The sequence below is a fragment of the Ochotona princeps genome, chromosome 2, assembly GCF_030435755.1.
Source record: "Ochotona princeps isolate mOchPri1 chromosome 2, mOchPri1.hap1, whole genome shotgun sequence".
Lineage (NCBI taxonomy): Eukaryota > Metazoa > Chordata > Mammalia > Lagomorpha > Ochotonidae > Ochotona > Ochotona princeps.
Genome location: NC_080833.1, coordinates 85,318,573 through 85,334,178, shown reverse-complemented (window position 1 = coordinate 85,334,178; position 15,606 = coordinate 85,318,573). Strand labels below are relative to the sequence as shown.

Sequence of the window (15,606 nt, the reverse complement as noted above, 5' to 3'; positions counted from 1 at the left end):
AAGATATTTTATTTAAAACAAAAAAAGTTGAGGCTGTTACCATCATACAATAGAGAAACTTTAACGGATTTAAATAAAACCCAGTCTTTCATAAAAACACAGGTATGCGAGACGAGCACATGTGATAAAGGTGACCACAGAGGCAGGGAAGATCAATGATTGTTTCTTATATATAAAGAGGACAGACTATTCATGAGTTCCAGACACAGATAAAAAGCAAAACAAGGAAATACAGGAAAACATTTATATAGTTATTTACAAAAATAATCTATTTCAATAAATCTATTAAATAGGTAATAATGGATACCAAAAAGATGAGAAATTTATCAATTAAAAACCCATTTAACAGTTTATACATTCCTTTTGAATTATGTTCATAAAAACTTTAAATATACAAATCACATTCCCAAACCCCCAAAAAAACTTTCTGAACAGGATACACACAAATTCGTTATCTAAATCACCTTAAAAATGTTTTTTAAATGACAGTAAATAATTTATCTTGCAATAGTTAATGAAAACATTAACAAGATATAATTTATTTTGTGATCGTTCATGAAAACAACAAAATGACAATTATATACAATTAGTATAAGTTTCAAAAAGTTCAATGAGGGAGCAATGATGCCATATTAATTAAATAAGGTACTGTTCACTAATACTTATTTATAAATACTTATTTTGTTAGATAAAGGGTTTGAAAAATAAATGTCGAAATAACTAAAAATAAAATTAAAGTTTTTCTTAAAATATCTTAAATTTCCCCACGTGTTTATGGTTGTAAATTATAGAAATATCCTACAGAAGTTAATTATTTGGTCAAGCAAGGCACACAGGACCAGATTTTGAAGAACATGCTTTTTCTCTAATCCTATAATGATTTTCAATATCCTGGAGGGTCTTAAGATGACTTTCAATGTACAATAAATAACATTATATTTTTTTCTTATGTGAAGTATACATCATAATAACTAAATATTTGTAAAGCAAGTGTGTGAAGCTAAATCCTGTTTTTTTTAAAAAAAAAAACTAATTCAGTTGAATGACTATGCCGTGACATTTTAAAAGTTCAATAATTGCTATGTAAGAGAATTCAGTGTTACACTAAGTGTATGTAGTATAACATCAATTAGCTCCCTTTCAGATTTTATTTTCTTAAAATTTGGTTTCAATATCAAACTATTACCTATGAAATTTTGGGACATTCAATATAAACTGATGTAAAGATCCAAGCTTTGTATCTCTAAACTACGTGTTTCAACTTAAAAGAAGCTTATGATCTCTCTAAAATCAATTATAAAATAATTAACTTCACTCTGTTATGGTATTTACTTTTGTTCCCAATACCATATCCTTCATTTTTAATAGAACTATGAACCGGTACTCTTCTCTCACAAGTTAACACATTTTTACATTGAGCAAAGTAGTTGAAAGATAACAAACTTTAAAAAGCAAAGGGATTTAAATAATTGAGGAGACAACATTATACAAGCTTGCCACAAAACAAGGCCTTTGAAAGTCACCAAAACATCAAGACAATATCTGTGTCCATGACATGTTCTAGCTCAAAGTTCCACTTTCTCAAATGCTTTTCATGAATTAAAAATCTTAAGTTACATAGCTTACAAACATACATACAAACATACATACAAACATTTCAAACCTACTAGGAAAGCACAATTTGTTATGATTCTAATAAAGTTTTGCTTTGAAATTATATTTCAGATTAGATTTTGCCCATTTTCAGAACTCAATTATAATCTGTTGACAATCTTGAAAGTCATGCTATTCTAGACACCTGAGAATATATTACTGTAATTAACATGTTTAATATCCAATAGTTTACTTGAGCAATTTTCTAAATGTTAAAATAGGAGCAAATGACACCTGAATTACCAACTGCAGGTGCACACTTTATGTCACATCTAAGTCCTCAAACAGTATTTCATTGTGAGCCAGCCATATTCTTAGTCCTAAATTCTATGAACTTGCAAATTAGTTTTCACTTTGGACTAGGTAACGTGTGCATTTATTATTCTACATACATTATCATGGTCCCAAGCCACAATGCTAAAAGTATGGAAATGTAACTAAACAAATTTCTAGAAGGCAGCTACCGAAAAATTTTAAGTCATCCAAAAGCATGCTTATAATTTTACTACTAGCTGACTGCTTTAAAATACCTGTAATTTTTTTTAATTGAGTTGTCATGTAATTATACTTTATTGCAAGTATGCAATCATTGATAATTTTTCCGAAACAAAATCTTATATTAACTGATACTGTCCCTGGCAGCATTCTGTTTAAACAATAGTCTAAGAACATGCAGTCTGTAAGTTATTTTTCTGACAACCTGTGTCTAGCATTTGTATTCTTTTTTTTTTATTCATTAATTACATTGTATTACATGACACAATTTCATAGGTACTGGGATTCTCCCCCCTTCACCCCAAACCCTTCCCCCATGGTGAATTCCTTCACCTTGATGCATAACCACAGCTCAAAAATACCTGTAATTTTAAGCTCTGTTAAAGTCTGGCCGGAAATAAGTAGATCTAAACCCTGCAAAGACTATTGGAATTTGCGAGGTATTACTGCCAATCCAAATCAGGCAGGAATATATATGACAGTTCCTAACATAGTATTTTTAACTCAATTTCTAATTTTAAAAAGCAACTATATAAAAATATTTCTATACCTTTTACATTTATTAGAACATATTTTAAACATATATATACAGCATGAGTGAAAAAATAAACGAAGATACTTCTTACAATCAATAGGTAACTCTGTCTATAATCCGTAATTAAATTAAACCCATATCCCATCTTTAGAAAGCATTTTTGCCTACTTTATCTATTTCTAATATATTATCCCACCATTGAGACACCTTATTAAATAATTCACATAATTTGTGTTGTTAACTATAGTGTTAAAGGAAAAAGAAAATCCACTATTTTAAAAATAAAATGGTGGCTCCTTCTCAGAAGCTCTTGTGGGACAAGAGAGGAAATGTATGGATTAACTACCTTTCCCAGTCATATATTCAGAATATTGCTGGGATCAATGGATTTTATGAGAGGCCTAGAACTTCTGACTAGTCTGAAATTTAAAGTTATAGAACCATGTAAAATAATCTACCATAACAATAAGAAATATCTCTCCGAAAACTCATTAGTCTCAGTCCAATATGTGTACTAATATTTTTTGATTGCTTTTGTCAACAATTGTAGATCACAGCAAGTTTTTAAAAAGTAATGAATAAAATATTCATTTAAAAATTAACAATATACAGTATTTACTTGATAGTTCAAAATTCTCCAAATGGAGACATCACACAATAATTTTATGTTAAACTACTAAATGAATATTTAATCCCTCTGAATTACATTTTTGAACTTTAATGGCAATTAACATGAATCAAATTTAAAGCAATATATGGAGTCATCTGATTTACAAAAAAGAAATGGAAGCAACAAGGGAGGGACTCCATTAGCATAAGAGTCACTGGCTACTATCTAAGAAAACAGCAACCAGATCACTTTTATCTGTCTCAAAATACAAAAAGATTTAAAGATGTATACATGGACAAATACATCTCTCCCCTAAATATGAATTTGATTCTCAAACAAATCAGACAAAGAACATTACCTAATCAATTTTATATAGTTCAACAAATAATATTTAGCAATCCTTCTTTAGTGACTTTTGTATAATTATAAAAATCTCAGATATGTGAAATTTTTTTTCAAATCAGATGTCTATTTTTTCACAGCATTACAGGTAAGTGTAATTTGCAAATTTTATTCCATATCATTAGAAACAGCAAGATAAAAAAAATTAGTAAGTTTAAATAGAACTTGTAAAAATTGATTTAGGACATTTGTGTGCTCTTGCAAAGAGTGCATAGGACATTTTTGCAGCAATGAAAAAGGTAAAATCTTTCTAAACTGAGATTTCAAGTTTCCTTCCATATTTCTTCTAACACCTGGACATACTTTCAAGTTTTGATTTTGAGATGCAATGTGTTTTGTTACATATCAGTACACACATTTTATCCTTAAACCTGTGTATTTTCAGATGTTTTCAAACCTCAAACCATTTCAATAATTGGAACCAATTTAGCATGATGATATCTTCACAGAATCTATAGAAGTCCTCCATGCAAGATTAATGTCGATATTTCTAGTGCATCATCGTGAAAAACCAGTTAAATAATATATTTGGCTATGCTTTAGTAGGATTTCCTGCAGGCTTGGGATCATAACCATATAAGAAAGTAGCTGTTATTACAAGGATGGCTCCAAGGAAAAAGACACTAAATAAGATGAAGGAAAAACGAAAAAGAGAAAATCAGATTAAAAGCATAACAATTTCTAATATTTATCTACTATAAAATAATTGTAATTTGGTGAATCAATGATTCAATTTGAATGGCTAATAAACACTGAATATTTATTACGCTATAGGTATTCAGCTAATTGATTTACATCCATTACATCATTTAGTTCTCACAACAACTCTATGAAGAAGTACTCGCATTACCATCATTTTTTATAGATTTAAACAGTTGGCAGGATTCAAATTCAAGTATGCATGTATGTCAGACTCTACAGTCTGCACTTTCATTCACTGCACTGTACATATTACACCCCCAAACAAAAATATGCTAACATCATAATTTTCATTAATAACATGCATTTTGTATATAAATACACTCAATAATAAAATGAGTTGGTTCTAGAAATATCTGAAAATATAAGAACATTTCAGTGGTCCATTATCAAATCATGATACATTTTAATTTTAAATCCATGGCAATAAGTAAAACTCGGGACTGATTTTTAATACACTGCTTTACTAAAGGAAATCACATTATAGGGAATTAGCAGTTTCTTCTTTATATTTAGAATATACCTTTCTATACAATTTAAAATGAACTTACACTGGATATAGTCACTAATCTTATTTTTTAAAGTGTACATTTTTAAAAGGCTGCTAGACACATAAATTAGTCTTGGTTTCAGTTGCTATTAGGGGTCAGGCACTGTGTTGTGACACTATGAGGCATCACTTGTGATGCCAGCATCCCATATCAACAGAACTAAGGACTGGCAAGTGCCAGGACATTGTAATTCTGACCCAGCTCCCTGAAAAGTAACTGGGAAAGCAGCAGAAGATGGTTCAAGTATCCAAACTCCAACAAACCATATACAAGACCCAGATGGAGTCCTGAACACCCAGTTTCGGGCAGAAGACCCAGATGGAGTTCTGAACACCCAGTTTCGGGCAGGACTACCAGATCTGTTATCATTTCTCCCAATAAATAAATAAGTAAATAAATAAGTCTATCAATAAAACAAATTTACTGGTGGGTCTCAGGACAGGGCGCGTCATGCCTGGATCCCAGACGCAAGCCACCACGTGCACATGGTGAGCTATCCCCGGGTGGCCTGCATGCCATTTGGTGCTAGACTCTGCCTGCTGGCCGCATGGCCAGGAGGTCTGGGGTTTTGGTACTTTGAATCACTGCTTAGGTAGCTCCAGGTTAAACCCACTGAGCTTCTAGGATGTTAATCCATCCTAAAGATTCCCAATGACAGTAACTCTTCTTTGAAGAACTTGTAATTACTTAACAATGCTGAGCACTGAACACCAGTTCATGCAAAAGCTATGGCTCGGGGCTTGTCAACAGAATCATATCCTGTTACCTGACAAGATGATGGATCAGGAGAAGGGTCATATTAAGCAGGGCCATGACATTAACTAGCACTCGAGAACCATATCCGGGAATAGATTCTGTGAGGGATGTGTGTGCCAAACCCTGTGGAAATTCTAGCCCCACTGGTTAGCTCGAGGGTTGCGGTGGTGATGGACTAAGCTAGGTGTGACCAAGGAGCCTGCCATCAATCACAGGTAAAGGAACCCACAACAGTCTGGACTGGTCAAAGCAGCAGCACCCAAATGTGCATCCTGAATAGGGTGTGGAGTGGGCCAGGCTGCAACATTCACCAGCTCATACATGACCAAATAGAAGGCCAGACTTTGCCAGACACAGGCCTAAAACCCAATGGCATGTATGAGAACTGGGTTTGGGAGTGGATTAAGTGGAGGAACTTGGGAAACTCCCTTGGTGAGTCATAGCTCCCGCTGGTGAACATGTGGTCCAGACCTGGGGGTCGGTCAAGCTAGGCAAAGTAGCTCCAACAGCTGGCTAATGTGTCAATTGCTAATGGAACAGGGTGGACCAGGCAGGACTGAGCAAACCTTTGCCCACAAGCGAAACTAGAGACCAGGATGGAGCACAGGTCATGCCGAGCTAGGCTCTTGCACCTACTGGTCTGCATGAGCCAGGAACGCCAAGCCACAGTGTCTAAGGCAGAGGTCATGACAGGTGAGGGGCTGAGCTAAGCTGAGTCAGAGCAACCACTGGCATGTGCGTGATCTATGGCTGGAAACAGGTCTGGTTGGGAGCTAAGGGGACAAACCTAGCAGGGTTGAGGTTCCCACCAAGGGGCGCATGCTGTAATGGGGGCTGCTGCATTCTGATCAGGAAATGTTTGTAGTCTCCCTTGGCACAAGTGTGGACTGAGATTGGATGAACCGAGCCGGGTCAGACTCCAATACCATCTGGTGTTCTGGAGGACCAGGGCAGATATGGGATGGACTAGGCTAGGGTCTCAGCGCCTACTGAGCCATGTGTGAGCCGTATGTGGGTATGGACGAGCCATGGCTGGGCTGAAACATCCAACAACAAGAACCAGCTTGGGTTGAAGGCCAGTCAGGAAAAGCCACTGTCCCTGCTAGGACAGGAGGTGAACTGAATAGGGCTGGCTCATGGACCCCTGGTATGTGCAAACTCTGACACAGGGAGAGGTTCTGATAGAGGAGCCTGGGCAACTCCTCTGGCAGGACACAGTCCCTGCAACTAAATTCAAGAAACATGATAGGAAACAGCTCAGCAAAGGCCATGGAAAATTACCCACTGGCATACATTAGGCATGGGTCGGGGGCAGACCAGGCTGAATCAGTTCATGTCATCCACTGGCAAATCCAAGCACCAGAGGGCCCGGCGGCATGGCCTAGCGGCTAAAGTCCTCGCCTTCAAAGCCCCGGGATCCCATATGGGCGCCGGTTCTAATCCCGGCAGCTCCACTTCCCATCCAGCTCCCTGCTTGTGGCCTGGGAAAGCAGTTGAGGACGGCCCAATGCATTGGGACCCTGCACCCACGTGGGAGATCCAGAAGAGGTTCCAGGTTCCTGGCATTGGATCGGTGTGCACCGGCCCATTGCGGCTCACTTGGGGAGTGAATCATCGGATGGAAGATCTTCCTCTCTGTCTCTCCTCCTCTCTCTATATTCGGCTTTCCAATAATAATAAAAATCTTAAAAAAAAAAAAAACTAGTGCACAATACAGAATGACAAGGTGAGGTTGCCTGTACCAGATGTGACCACAGCGGCCAACCAGCACATGTGAGAACCAGGAAGGAGGGTGCAGAGCCGACAGGGGAATAAGGGGGGGTTCCCTTGCTGGACAGCTACTCCCACTGGAGAGCATGGGCTGGGATGGGGGCAGACCAGACCAAGCAGAGCTACAACACCTGTGGGCCTCATGCGTACCAGATCAGGGAAAAGCCAGGCTGGGCTGATTATTCCTACTGGTGCAAACAAAATTAGAGTGGGTCAGGGTTGTATGGGCTTAGCCACAGCATCAGCTGGCAGAAGCTGGCACTGGGGACAAATTCTGTCAAGTCAAACCACAGAACCACCTGGAGAATGCATAATCCGGGAGTGGGAGAGGCCCGGCAGGGAAATAGTGGGCTCCTTCCTCTTGGGTTACCACTCCCACGGGAGGGCACAAAAACTAGGACTGGGGCAGGGGTGGCTAGACAGATACCCAACAGCATCTGTGTTGGCTGGATAGTTGAGCTGGTTAGATGGAATAAAGCTTTAATACCCATTGACATGTATGAGAGCCGAACGGGGTGTGGGACAGACTGGGCTAGTCTGCTGCACATACTGGCAAAACATGGTAGGGGGTTGGGCCTGGTGGGGGTTATTGTGGGTCGCTCCAACTAGGCTGCAGCTCCCACTGGTTTATGCGAGGGCTGAGTATGTGCTGGGCAGAATCAGGCTGGACTGCAACACCCATTGGTTCCAGTAGAAGTTGGGGCTGAAAACAGAACCAGCCCAGCAATTGCAACCAACAGCTCATCAGGGCAATGGACCTGTACAGGCCGGGACCTGTACAGGCCGGGACCTGTACTTGCTAGTACATACAAGAATCTGGTCTGGGAACACCTCAAAGTTTGTTTGGGGATCTCCCCAATCAAACTGCTGGACTCAGAACCCTAACCAAGAAAAGATGGAAGATAGAACAGGTCTATCAACCACCTCAGCTATATGTTGGCAGCAAAATATGGGGCAAACGGTGACTCTATGATGGACTATGTCAATCAGTGGATTCTTCAAAGACCTCATCGTGCTTGGAGTGGCAACATTGGCACCAATTCATAACTGGTGAACTATCAAAAGCACTTGAGCAAGAACTTCGGATCATGCCCTACATCCGGGACCTGGGGAGGGTGGGAAATTGGGTGGGTCTTCTCCCTTAATATCCCCCTTTAAACATGAAGGAAACAATATGGAAATAATAGTCTTACCCACTTTCCTATAGCCCTTGCACCTTTTTAACCCTAATTAACTATGTAAAGATTGTCCAAAATATAATTAAAAAAAAGAAAAAAAAAACAAATTTACTTTCCTGATTTAAAACAATCACTCCATAAAGGAAGAAGATCATGAATCCCTACTATGAGATCAAAAATGCTACTTTCTAAATCTGTTCCCTCAAACCACATCCTTTATATTTAACCTCACCCCAATCTATACTTGAGCCACTATACTCAGTAACCATAAGGTGCTCCTTCATGCTAGTGTCTTCATATTGCTATTCTCTGAGTCTATAATTTCCTTTGTCCACTCATAAAAAATGAAGTCTAATATCTTGAAAACTACAGCCTTTTAGACAGAAGTGTAAAGGAATCGTTTTATCTCTTTCATTAAGAAAAACATTTTTCTTTCTTAAAGATTTATTTGCAAGGCAGAGGGACAGAGAGGAGGCTGAATTAAGGTGGAATTGAGTCAGATCTTCATAGAGAGAAGAAATAAAACATGGCTGAAGTCTAGCCAGCAAACAAATTCCAAAAGGAATAGTCAGAAAGGTTTACATGTAGCACTTCAGAAAAGACAAATAATAGTCTCAGGCGGTAGAACAGGGATAGCAAAGGCAAATCTATTAATGCACATGGAATAGACTTGGATGAAGACTAAGAAGAACTTCCTAGATTAATTCCTTAAAAATATATTCGTCATAAAAAAATGAGACTACATAAAGTAGAGGGCTAAGTTACCAACTTTAGAAAAAAATAACCCACCTTCTCCCTCTGGCAAAACATTCATTCATTTTCATTCATGCATTCACTCACTGAATTCCCATATCACATACTCCCTTAGAAGCATGAATTTACTGCCAATCGACTACTGTTCTGCTCCTCTACTGTCTCACTTGTTTAAATGATTTAAAATTAATTTCCCGGGCCCGGTGTGGTGGCCTAGTGGCTAAAAGTCCTTGCCTTGAATGCCCCTGGATCCCATATGGGCGCCGGTTCTAATCCCGGCAGCTCCACTTTCCATCCAGCTCCCTGCTTGTAGCCTGGGAAAGCAGTTGAGGATGGCCCAAAGCCTTGGGACCCTGCAGCCATGTGGGAGACCCGGAAGAAGTTCCAGGCTCCTGGCTTCGGATCAGCGCAGCACAAGCAGTTGCGCTCACTTGGGGAGTGAATCATCGGACGGAGGATCTTCCTCTCTGTCTCTCCTCTCTGTATATCTGACTTTGTAATAAAAATAAATAAATCTTTTTTAAAAAAAGTTAATTTTCTTGTTCTTAAGTTTTTTTTTTTTTAAGAAAGATATGTCTTTTAAAGTATATCCTGGAGCCAGTGCTGTGACAGTTGAGTAGGCCACGATCTTTGGTGCCAGCATCCCATACAGACACCAGTTTGAGTTCTTGCTTCCGCTTACCTGCAGTTTCCTGCTAATGAGCCTGAGAAAGCTGCGGAAGACAGCCCAAAGGCTTGGACCCGTGCACCCACATGGAAGACTAAAAAGAAGCTGGCTTTTTTCTGGCCTTTCAAATAAATAATTGTGAACACTAAAAAATGTGAAAGTTCTACATATTCTGAAATAACATTAAATCACATAGTGAACAAGGAAGAAAGCACGTTTAAGACAAAGTGTTAACTGTTGTGTTAGCATCACTAAGCGTTGATTTCAACATGCAGCTAAAAACAGAAACACTTTCCAATTTTCAATACAGAAAAGTTACAGATCTCAACATGAATTCCCCAGTCTACTCTGTAGGTTTTAGACAAGAATGAAATGCACAAATATTTAAGACAGAAAATAAATTTTTCTACTACCACATTTTATCCGTAATCATACTCTCTGTAAAGATTGGATTTTCTTAGTTGTTTTTAAATTTTAAAATCTTCAGTATTAACAAACATACGGAGTAGCTACTATATGTGCTAAACACTAGCCTCTACTTATTTATCAAATGGTGACAAAATCTTCTTAAGAAAGCACAGAGATGAATATCTATTTATTTATTTAGGGAAATCTAATGATAAAGTGGCATTTGAGCCAACCAAGAATTCATGCCATGTGAACATGTAAGGGATCAGTATTCAAAGATGAAAAGGCCAATTCAAGTCCACAGCAAAGGAGTAATTATTGCGTTAAAGAAAATAAAGAAAGGTAGAGTGAAGGGGTGGAGAGGGGAGAGCAGAGATAGAGGGGAGGGAAGCAGGAGGTAAAAGTTGAGGGAGGCAGGAGAAGGGAGGGGAGAGGAGAGGAGGAGGAAAAGAGACTAGAAAAAAAAAGAAAAGAAGGAAGGAAGAAACATCAGGTAAGTATTAGAACAGTAGCTGAGGGTCCATCAGATAGGTCATGGACCAATGCCAATTTTTGTGTTAGGTGGGTTTCTGAGCATAGTATCAATGCAATCTGATTTATACTGAAAAAGAATAATTCTGGTTGCTAACTAGAGATAGCTGGGGATTACAGGACAAAAAAAGACAAATTAGAAAAATCTCCTGTTTATTTGCTTAACGGCAGCGTTACAGAAGAAGAAAGGCACAGAAAGGCAGAGAGACAGAGACAGAGAGAGAGAGAAAAAGAGAGAGAGAAAGAGAAAGAGAGAGAGAGAGAGAGAGAGAGAGAGAGAGAGGAAATGAGAGAGAATCTTCCCACCAGGGGCTCATAAATGTCCACAAAAGCAGGGCTGAGCCAAAGTCAAACGCCAGAAGCCTGTCCCAGTCTCTTACACGGGTGCTGGGAACCAAGCCCTTGAGCTATCTTCTGTTGCTTTCCCATCCACGTTAGCACAGATCTGGACTGGAAATGCAGCAGCCGGAACTCGAACTGGCACCCATATGGGAATGCCCCCACTGTCCCCAGAGAACTAATTTTTAATTCAGATAAGAAATGAGAATGGCCTAGACAAGTGAGGTTGTAAGAATTGGTCAGATTTTTAAGGTGTAAAAAAGCAGAGTTCACGCGAATTGCTTCTGAATTAGAATGATATGTCAGAAAATAACTTCATACACTTTAGCCTCTTCTGTAAATCAATTGGTATCCCTAGGAGCAGACATTATCTTCACTCAGGTTAACATGGTTAAACCACAACCTTGTTTAAATCAAGGGAGATTTTTGGCCTAAGGAACTGAAAGAAAAAAAAGTGCTGCCAGTGACTAATCTAGTAGACATTAGAGTGAAAATAGGTAATGAGATACACACACTTGGAATTTAAATATAGATGAGACCTGTTAGCATACAGATGATATTTAAAGACATGACAGAACAGATCACCAAGACTGTGGCTGCAGAAAAAGACCCCAAGAAACTTCCAAGTTTAGAGATTAAGTAAATCAGGAAAGGGACTTCAGAAAAACAAACAAAACTGCATCCTAGAAGTCACTCAAATATAATCCCAGTAGTCCAGGATGATAAAAAACAAAACAAAACAAAACAAAAAAACACTAGTATAACCTATAATAATACTGGGCATTCATTATAACTGAATTCTTCCAAACCTGTCTCCTCCCTTGGCATCTGTAATGTTGCATAGTGCTTGGTCTCCCGCCTCACCTACAACTTTGTTTGCAATTTCTTTCCAAATCTCTCTTCTCCCTGCTGCCACCTGAGTTTCCTTGTGAGCTATAAACTATCTTTTAAGAATGGCATCCACTATGCTGGCTTTATGTAAATCCAGCATTCAAATATGTCCATGTTGATTCCTAAATTGTGGCACAGTGAGTGAAGCCTCCACCTGCCATATCCAGATGCCATATGGGTGTCCCAGCTACTCCATTTTTGCTCCATTGCCTTACAAAGGTACCTCAGAAACCAGTGTATGATGACCCAAGTGTTTGGGCCTCTGCCCCTAATAGGAGACCAGGAAGAAATTTCTGGATTCTGGCTTAAGCCTGCCCTAGCCTAGCTGTAGCAATTGTTAGGGAGTGAACCCGCAGATGAATGATCTCTCTCTCTCTCTCTCTCTCTCTCTCTCTCTAACTTTGCCTTTCAAATAAATAGAAAACCCTTAAAAAAAAGTGTGGAGTAGCCAGGACAACATCCAGGCACTTCAATATGGAATGCTTACATAGCAAGCACTGAATTACCCTGCTGCACCATACACCCATCCCCTCATTAAACTGTTCATTTTTTTTCTTTTTTTCTTTTTTTTTTTACTTTAGGAGGAAAAACATTCAGATCTATTGCAAAAATTCTGGTCAAATTTGTATAAAACAGTTTCTGGTGGAAGGTTTTCTTTCAAGCATTTAGTATGAAATGTTTAGAGATGGTTACATTGATTTTTAAAATTGTATTTCAATGATTTCCCTCCAAGTTTTAATAGAATAAAAATAACCAGATTATCTTAGAAAAAGTTCTTATCTTTCTATATACTTTTCAGAAATTAAAAAATATATATTTTACCTGGTTGGCACAAAATCTTGTAGCCAAAAATAGGATATCAGTGTTGATAATATTATTGATAAAGATGTTGCAAATCCTTTTAAAATATTATCTGCATACTTAATAACAGCAGCCACGACAAGGCCTCCAAGTGCCTGTAAAAATTTTACAAGACTATTTTTAAAAACAAACATATAAAACTGCTTTTCAAAACAATCTGATTATTTAACAAAGCTTAGGTTTCTGTCCTATAAATTTAACCCAATTATAAAGAATGATTTGTAATCATTTTAAATACTTCACAACCCATACATTTCTAGGTTTAGTTTAGTAGCCTTATTTTAAAAGGTATCTAATAAGGTACTTACCAAAGCAATCTGCAGTCTGTTACAATGCAGGTGTATCATAGTGGGAAATAAACAGTTCTCCTCAATAAATTTTATAGTTATATATTAAATGTGGGAAGACTGGTCAATATGAATATTGAAATGGTTTCACTTTTGAGTAAAACTTCAGTAATTCAAGTAGTTGTACTAGTATTTGAACAGTCTCCTAGCATGGCTTTCTCCTTACTATTCTACTTCTCTTGTGAGATTACTCTCTTTGAGCACAGTGTTAAGCATGTATTTTATAAGTGTATAAAAAACTCAAACTGTGGCTATTTAGGGTTTTACTATACAGGTTGAGCATCCCAAGTCTGAAAATCTGAAATTCAAAATGCTCCAATATTCCAAATTTGTTAGCACTGACGTACTACAATTCCACACTTGATCTCATGTAATGGATCTTAGTCACAACATAAGTACACTAAAAATATTGGGTATAATTACCTTCAGGCTATTTTATAAGATGTTTACAAACCAAATGACTTCTTAGTTTAAATCTCGATTCCACAATTAAGATGTTTCATTATATATGAGGATATATCAAAATGTGTGTTGGAAAAAACTATTTTAAAATCTATGCAGTTTTTTCATAACATGAATTTTTTAAGGTCCCCATCCATGAATTTTAACTTTCTGCACAAAATTATCTATATTTTATCTCTAGTTTTTTTGTTTGTTTTTGTTTTACATTTTATCTCTAGTTTTTAAATGAACTTTTTGAGTACCCTCCTTTGATGCAAATATATAAAATTCAAAAGGATAAAAATGGAAAAAAATCAGAAATGGAAAAGAAGCATTTTAGTTAGCGGGTTCTTAACATATACTATAGAGCCCTGTTTTCTGATTACTTAACGGCCAATCTGGGCTACCCACCTTTAGAATTCTTTACTGCATCTCTTCAATAAAGGAAACATTTTTAAAGAAAATCTCAAATGATACCAATTAGATCGTCTACAAATTGACTATGGGTGGGCCCAGCAGCGTGGCCTAGCGGCTAAAGTCCTCGCCTTGGAAGCCCCGGGATCCCATATGGGCGCCGGTTCTAATCCCGGCAGCTCCACTTCCCATCCAGCTCCCTGCTTGTGGCCTGGGAAAGCAGTTGAGGATGGCCCAGTGCATTGGGACACTGCACCCGCGTGGGAGACCCGGAAGAGGTTCCTGGTTCCCAGCATCGGATGGGCGCGCATCGGCCCGTTGCGGCTCACTTGGGGAGTGAATCATCGGACGGAAGATCTTCCTCTCTGTCTCTCCTCCTCTCTGTATATCTGTCTGTAATAAAATGAATAAATCTTTAAAAAAAAAAAAAACAAATTGACTATGGGTAACAACATTTCTTGACAATGTGTTCATTCATCTATTTACTTTCTACTGAACTGCCTCATATCAGTTACACCAAATTGTTTATGGTTTGCTCAAGTCTTTAGCCCCCTCTTATGGGAAGCTGGCTTTTTTGCTTAAGTAAAATGTGAGTTTATCACACATTTACTCTCCTGTTTTACCATATTTACACTGAAAATTTTCTCTCAAATTTTCATGTGTTATTATCTCCGTTACCCTGATCTGACAAAATAGAAGTACCCTTTTCTACCGTGAAAACACAATTATCTTTTGCCACCTTCTGCACACTTGCTGGTATCTTGCTCTTTATGAATTCAAATACCTTGAGATGAATGAAAGAAGAATTTCAAGGTAGTAAGTCATATCTTAATTTTTAAGTTCTCCAAAGTACTCAATGTCTTTGAAGATAGAATTATTCAATACAAAACAATTTCAAATTATATAAAAACGAAAGCAACTTAACCAGTATGTTCTAATATGTAATTAATATGAAGTTAAACTATCCAAAATTAAGAATCTAGATTCTTGAATCTTAATGAGTTAACCACAGAATTCCTGCATAGTGATAAAAGCTTAAGAAAAAAGTTATACTTGCTTTCAGTTCCAACTATTTTTATTAAATTTGCATTTTATTATCCTAAATTTGAGTATCTCAGAATTCATTTATGATGTGTTTTCAAAATTAGGTTTCATCTTTCTATTTTATCTTTCTTCAATAGACCAGATAACAGTACTATGCAGGAGAAATGCTTTTTCCCCTTCAATCAGTAAATCCACAGCCACTTTGATTTTCTATATTGAAATAACTTATTAGACGTAAACAAAAGACTTATAGTGCTTTAC

General features: G+C 37.6%; 1 protein-coding gene across 3 annotated transcripts in view; it reads right to left on the bottom strand.

Annotated features, from left to right (window-relative positions):
* Positions 1–3,824: 3,824 nt before the first annotated feature.
* The window catches only part of SLC35A3 (solute carrier family 35 member A3), a 53,129-nt gene continuing 41,347 nt past the window's right edge, over positions 3,825–15,606 (bottom strand). For 2 of the 3 annotated variants that reach the window (XM_058659580.1, XM_058659585.1), the window contains 2 exons: positions 13,061–13,194; positions 3,825–4,318 (listed from right to left, as the gene is read on the bottom strand). In XM_058659580.1, coding sequence (XP_058515563.1) covers positions 4,228–4,318; positions 13,061–13,194 — 225 coding nt within the window. In that variant the 3' untranslated portion in view covers positions 3,825–4,227. The remainder of the gene's footprint in view (positions 4,319–13,060; positions 13,195–15,606) is intronic. The other variant, XM_004582013.3, reaches the window with a different exon arrangement.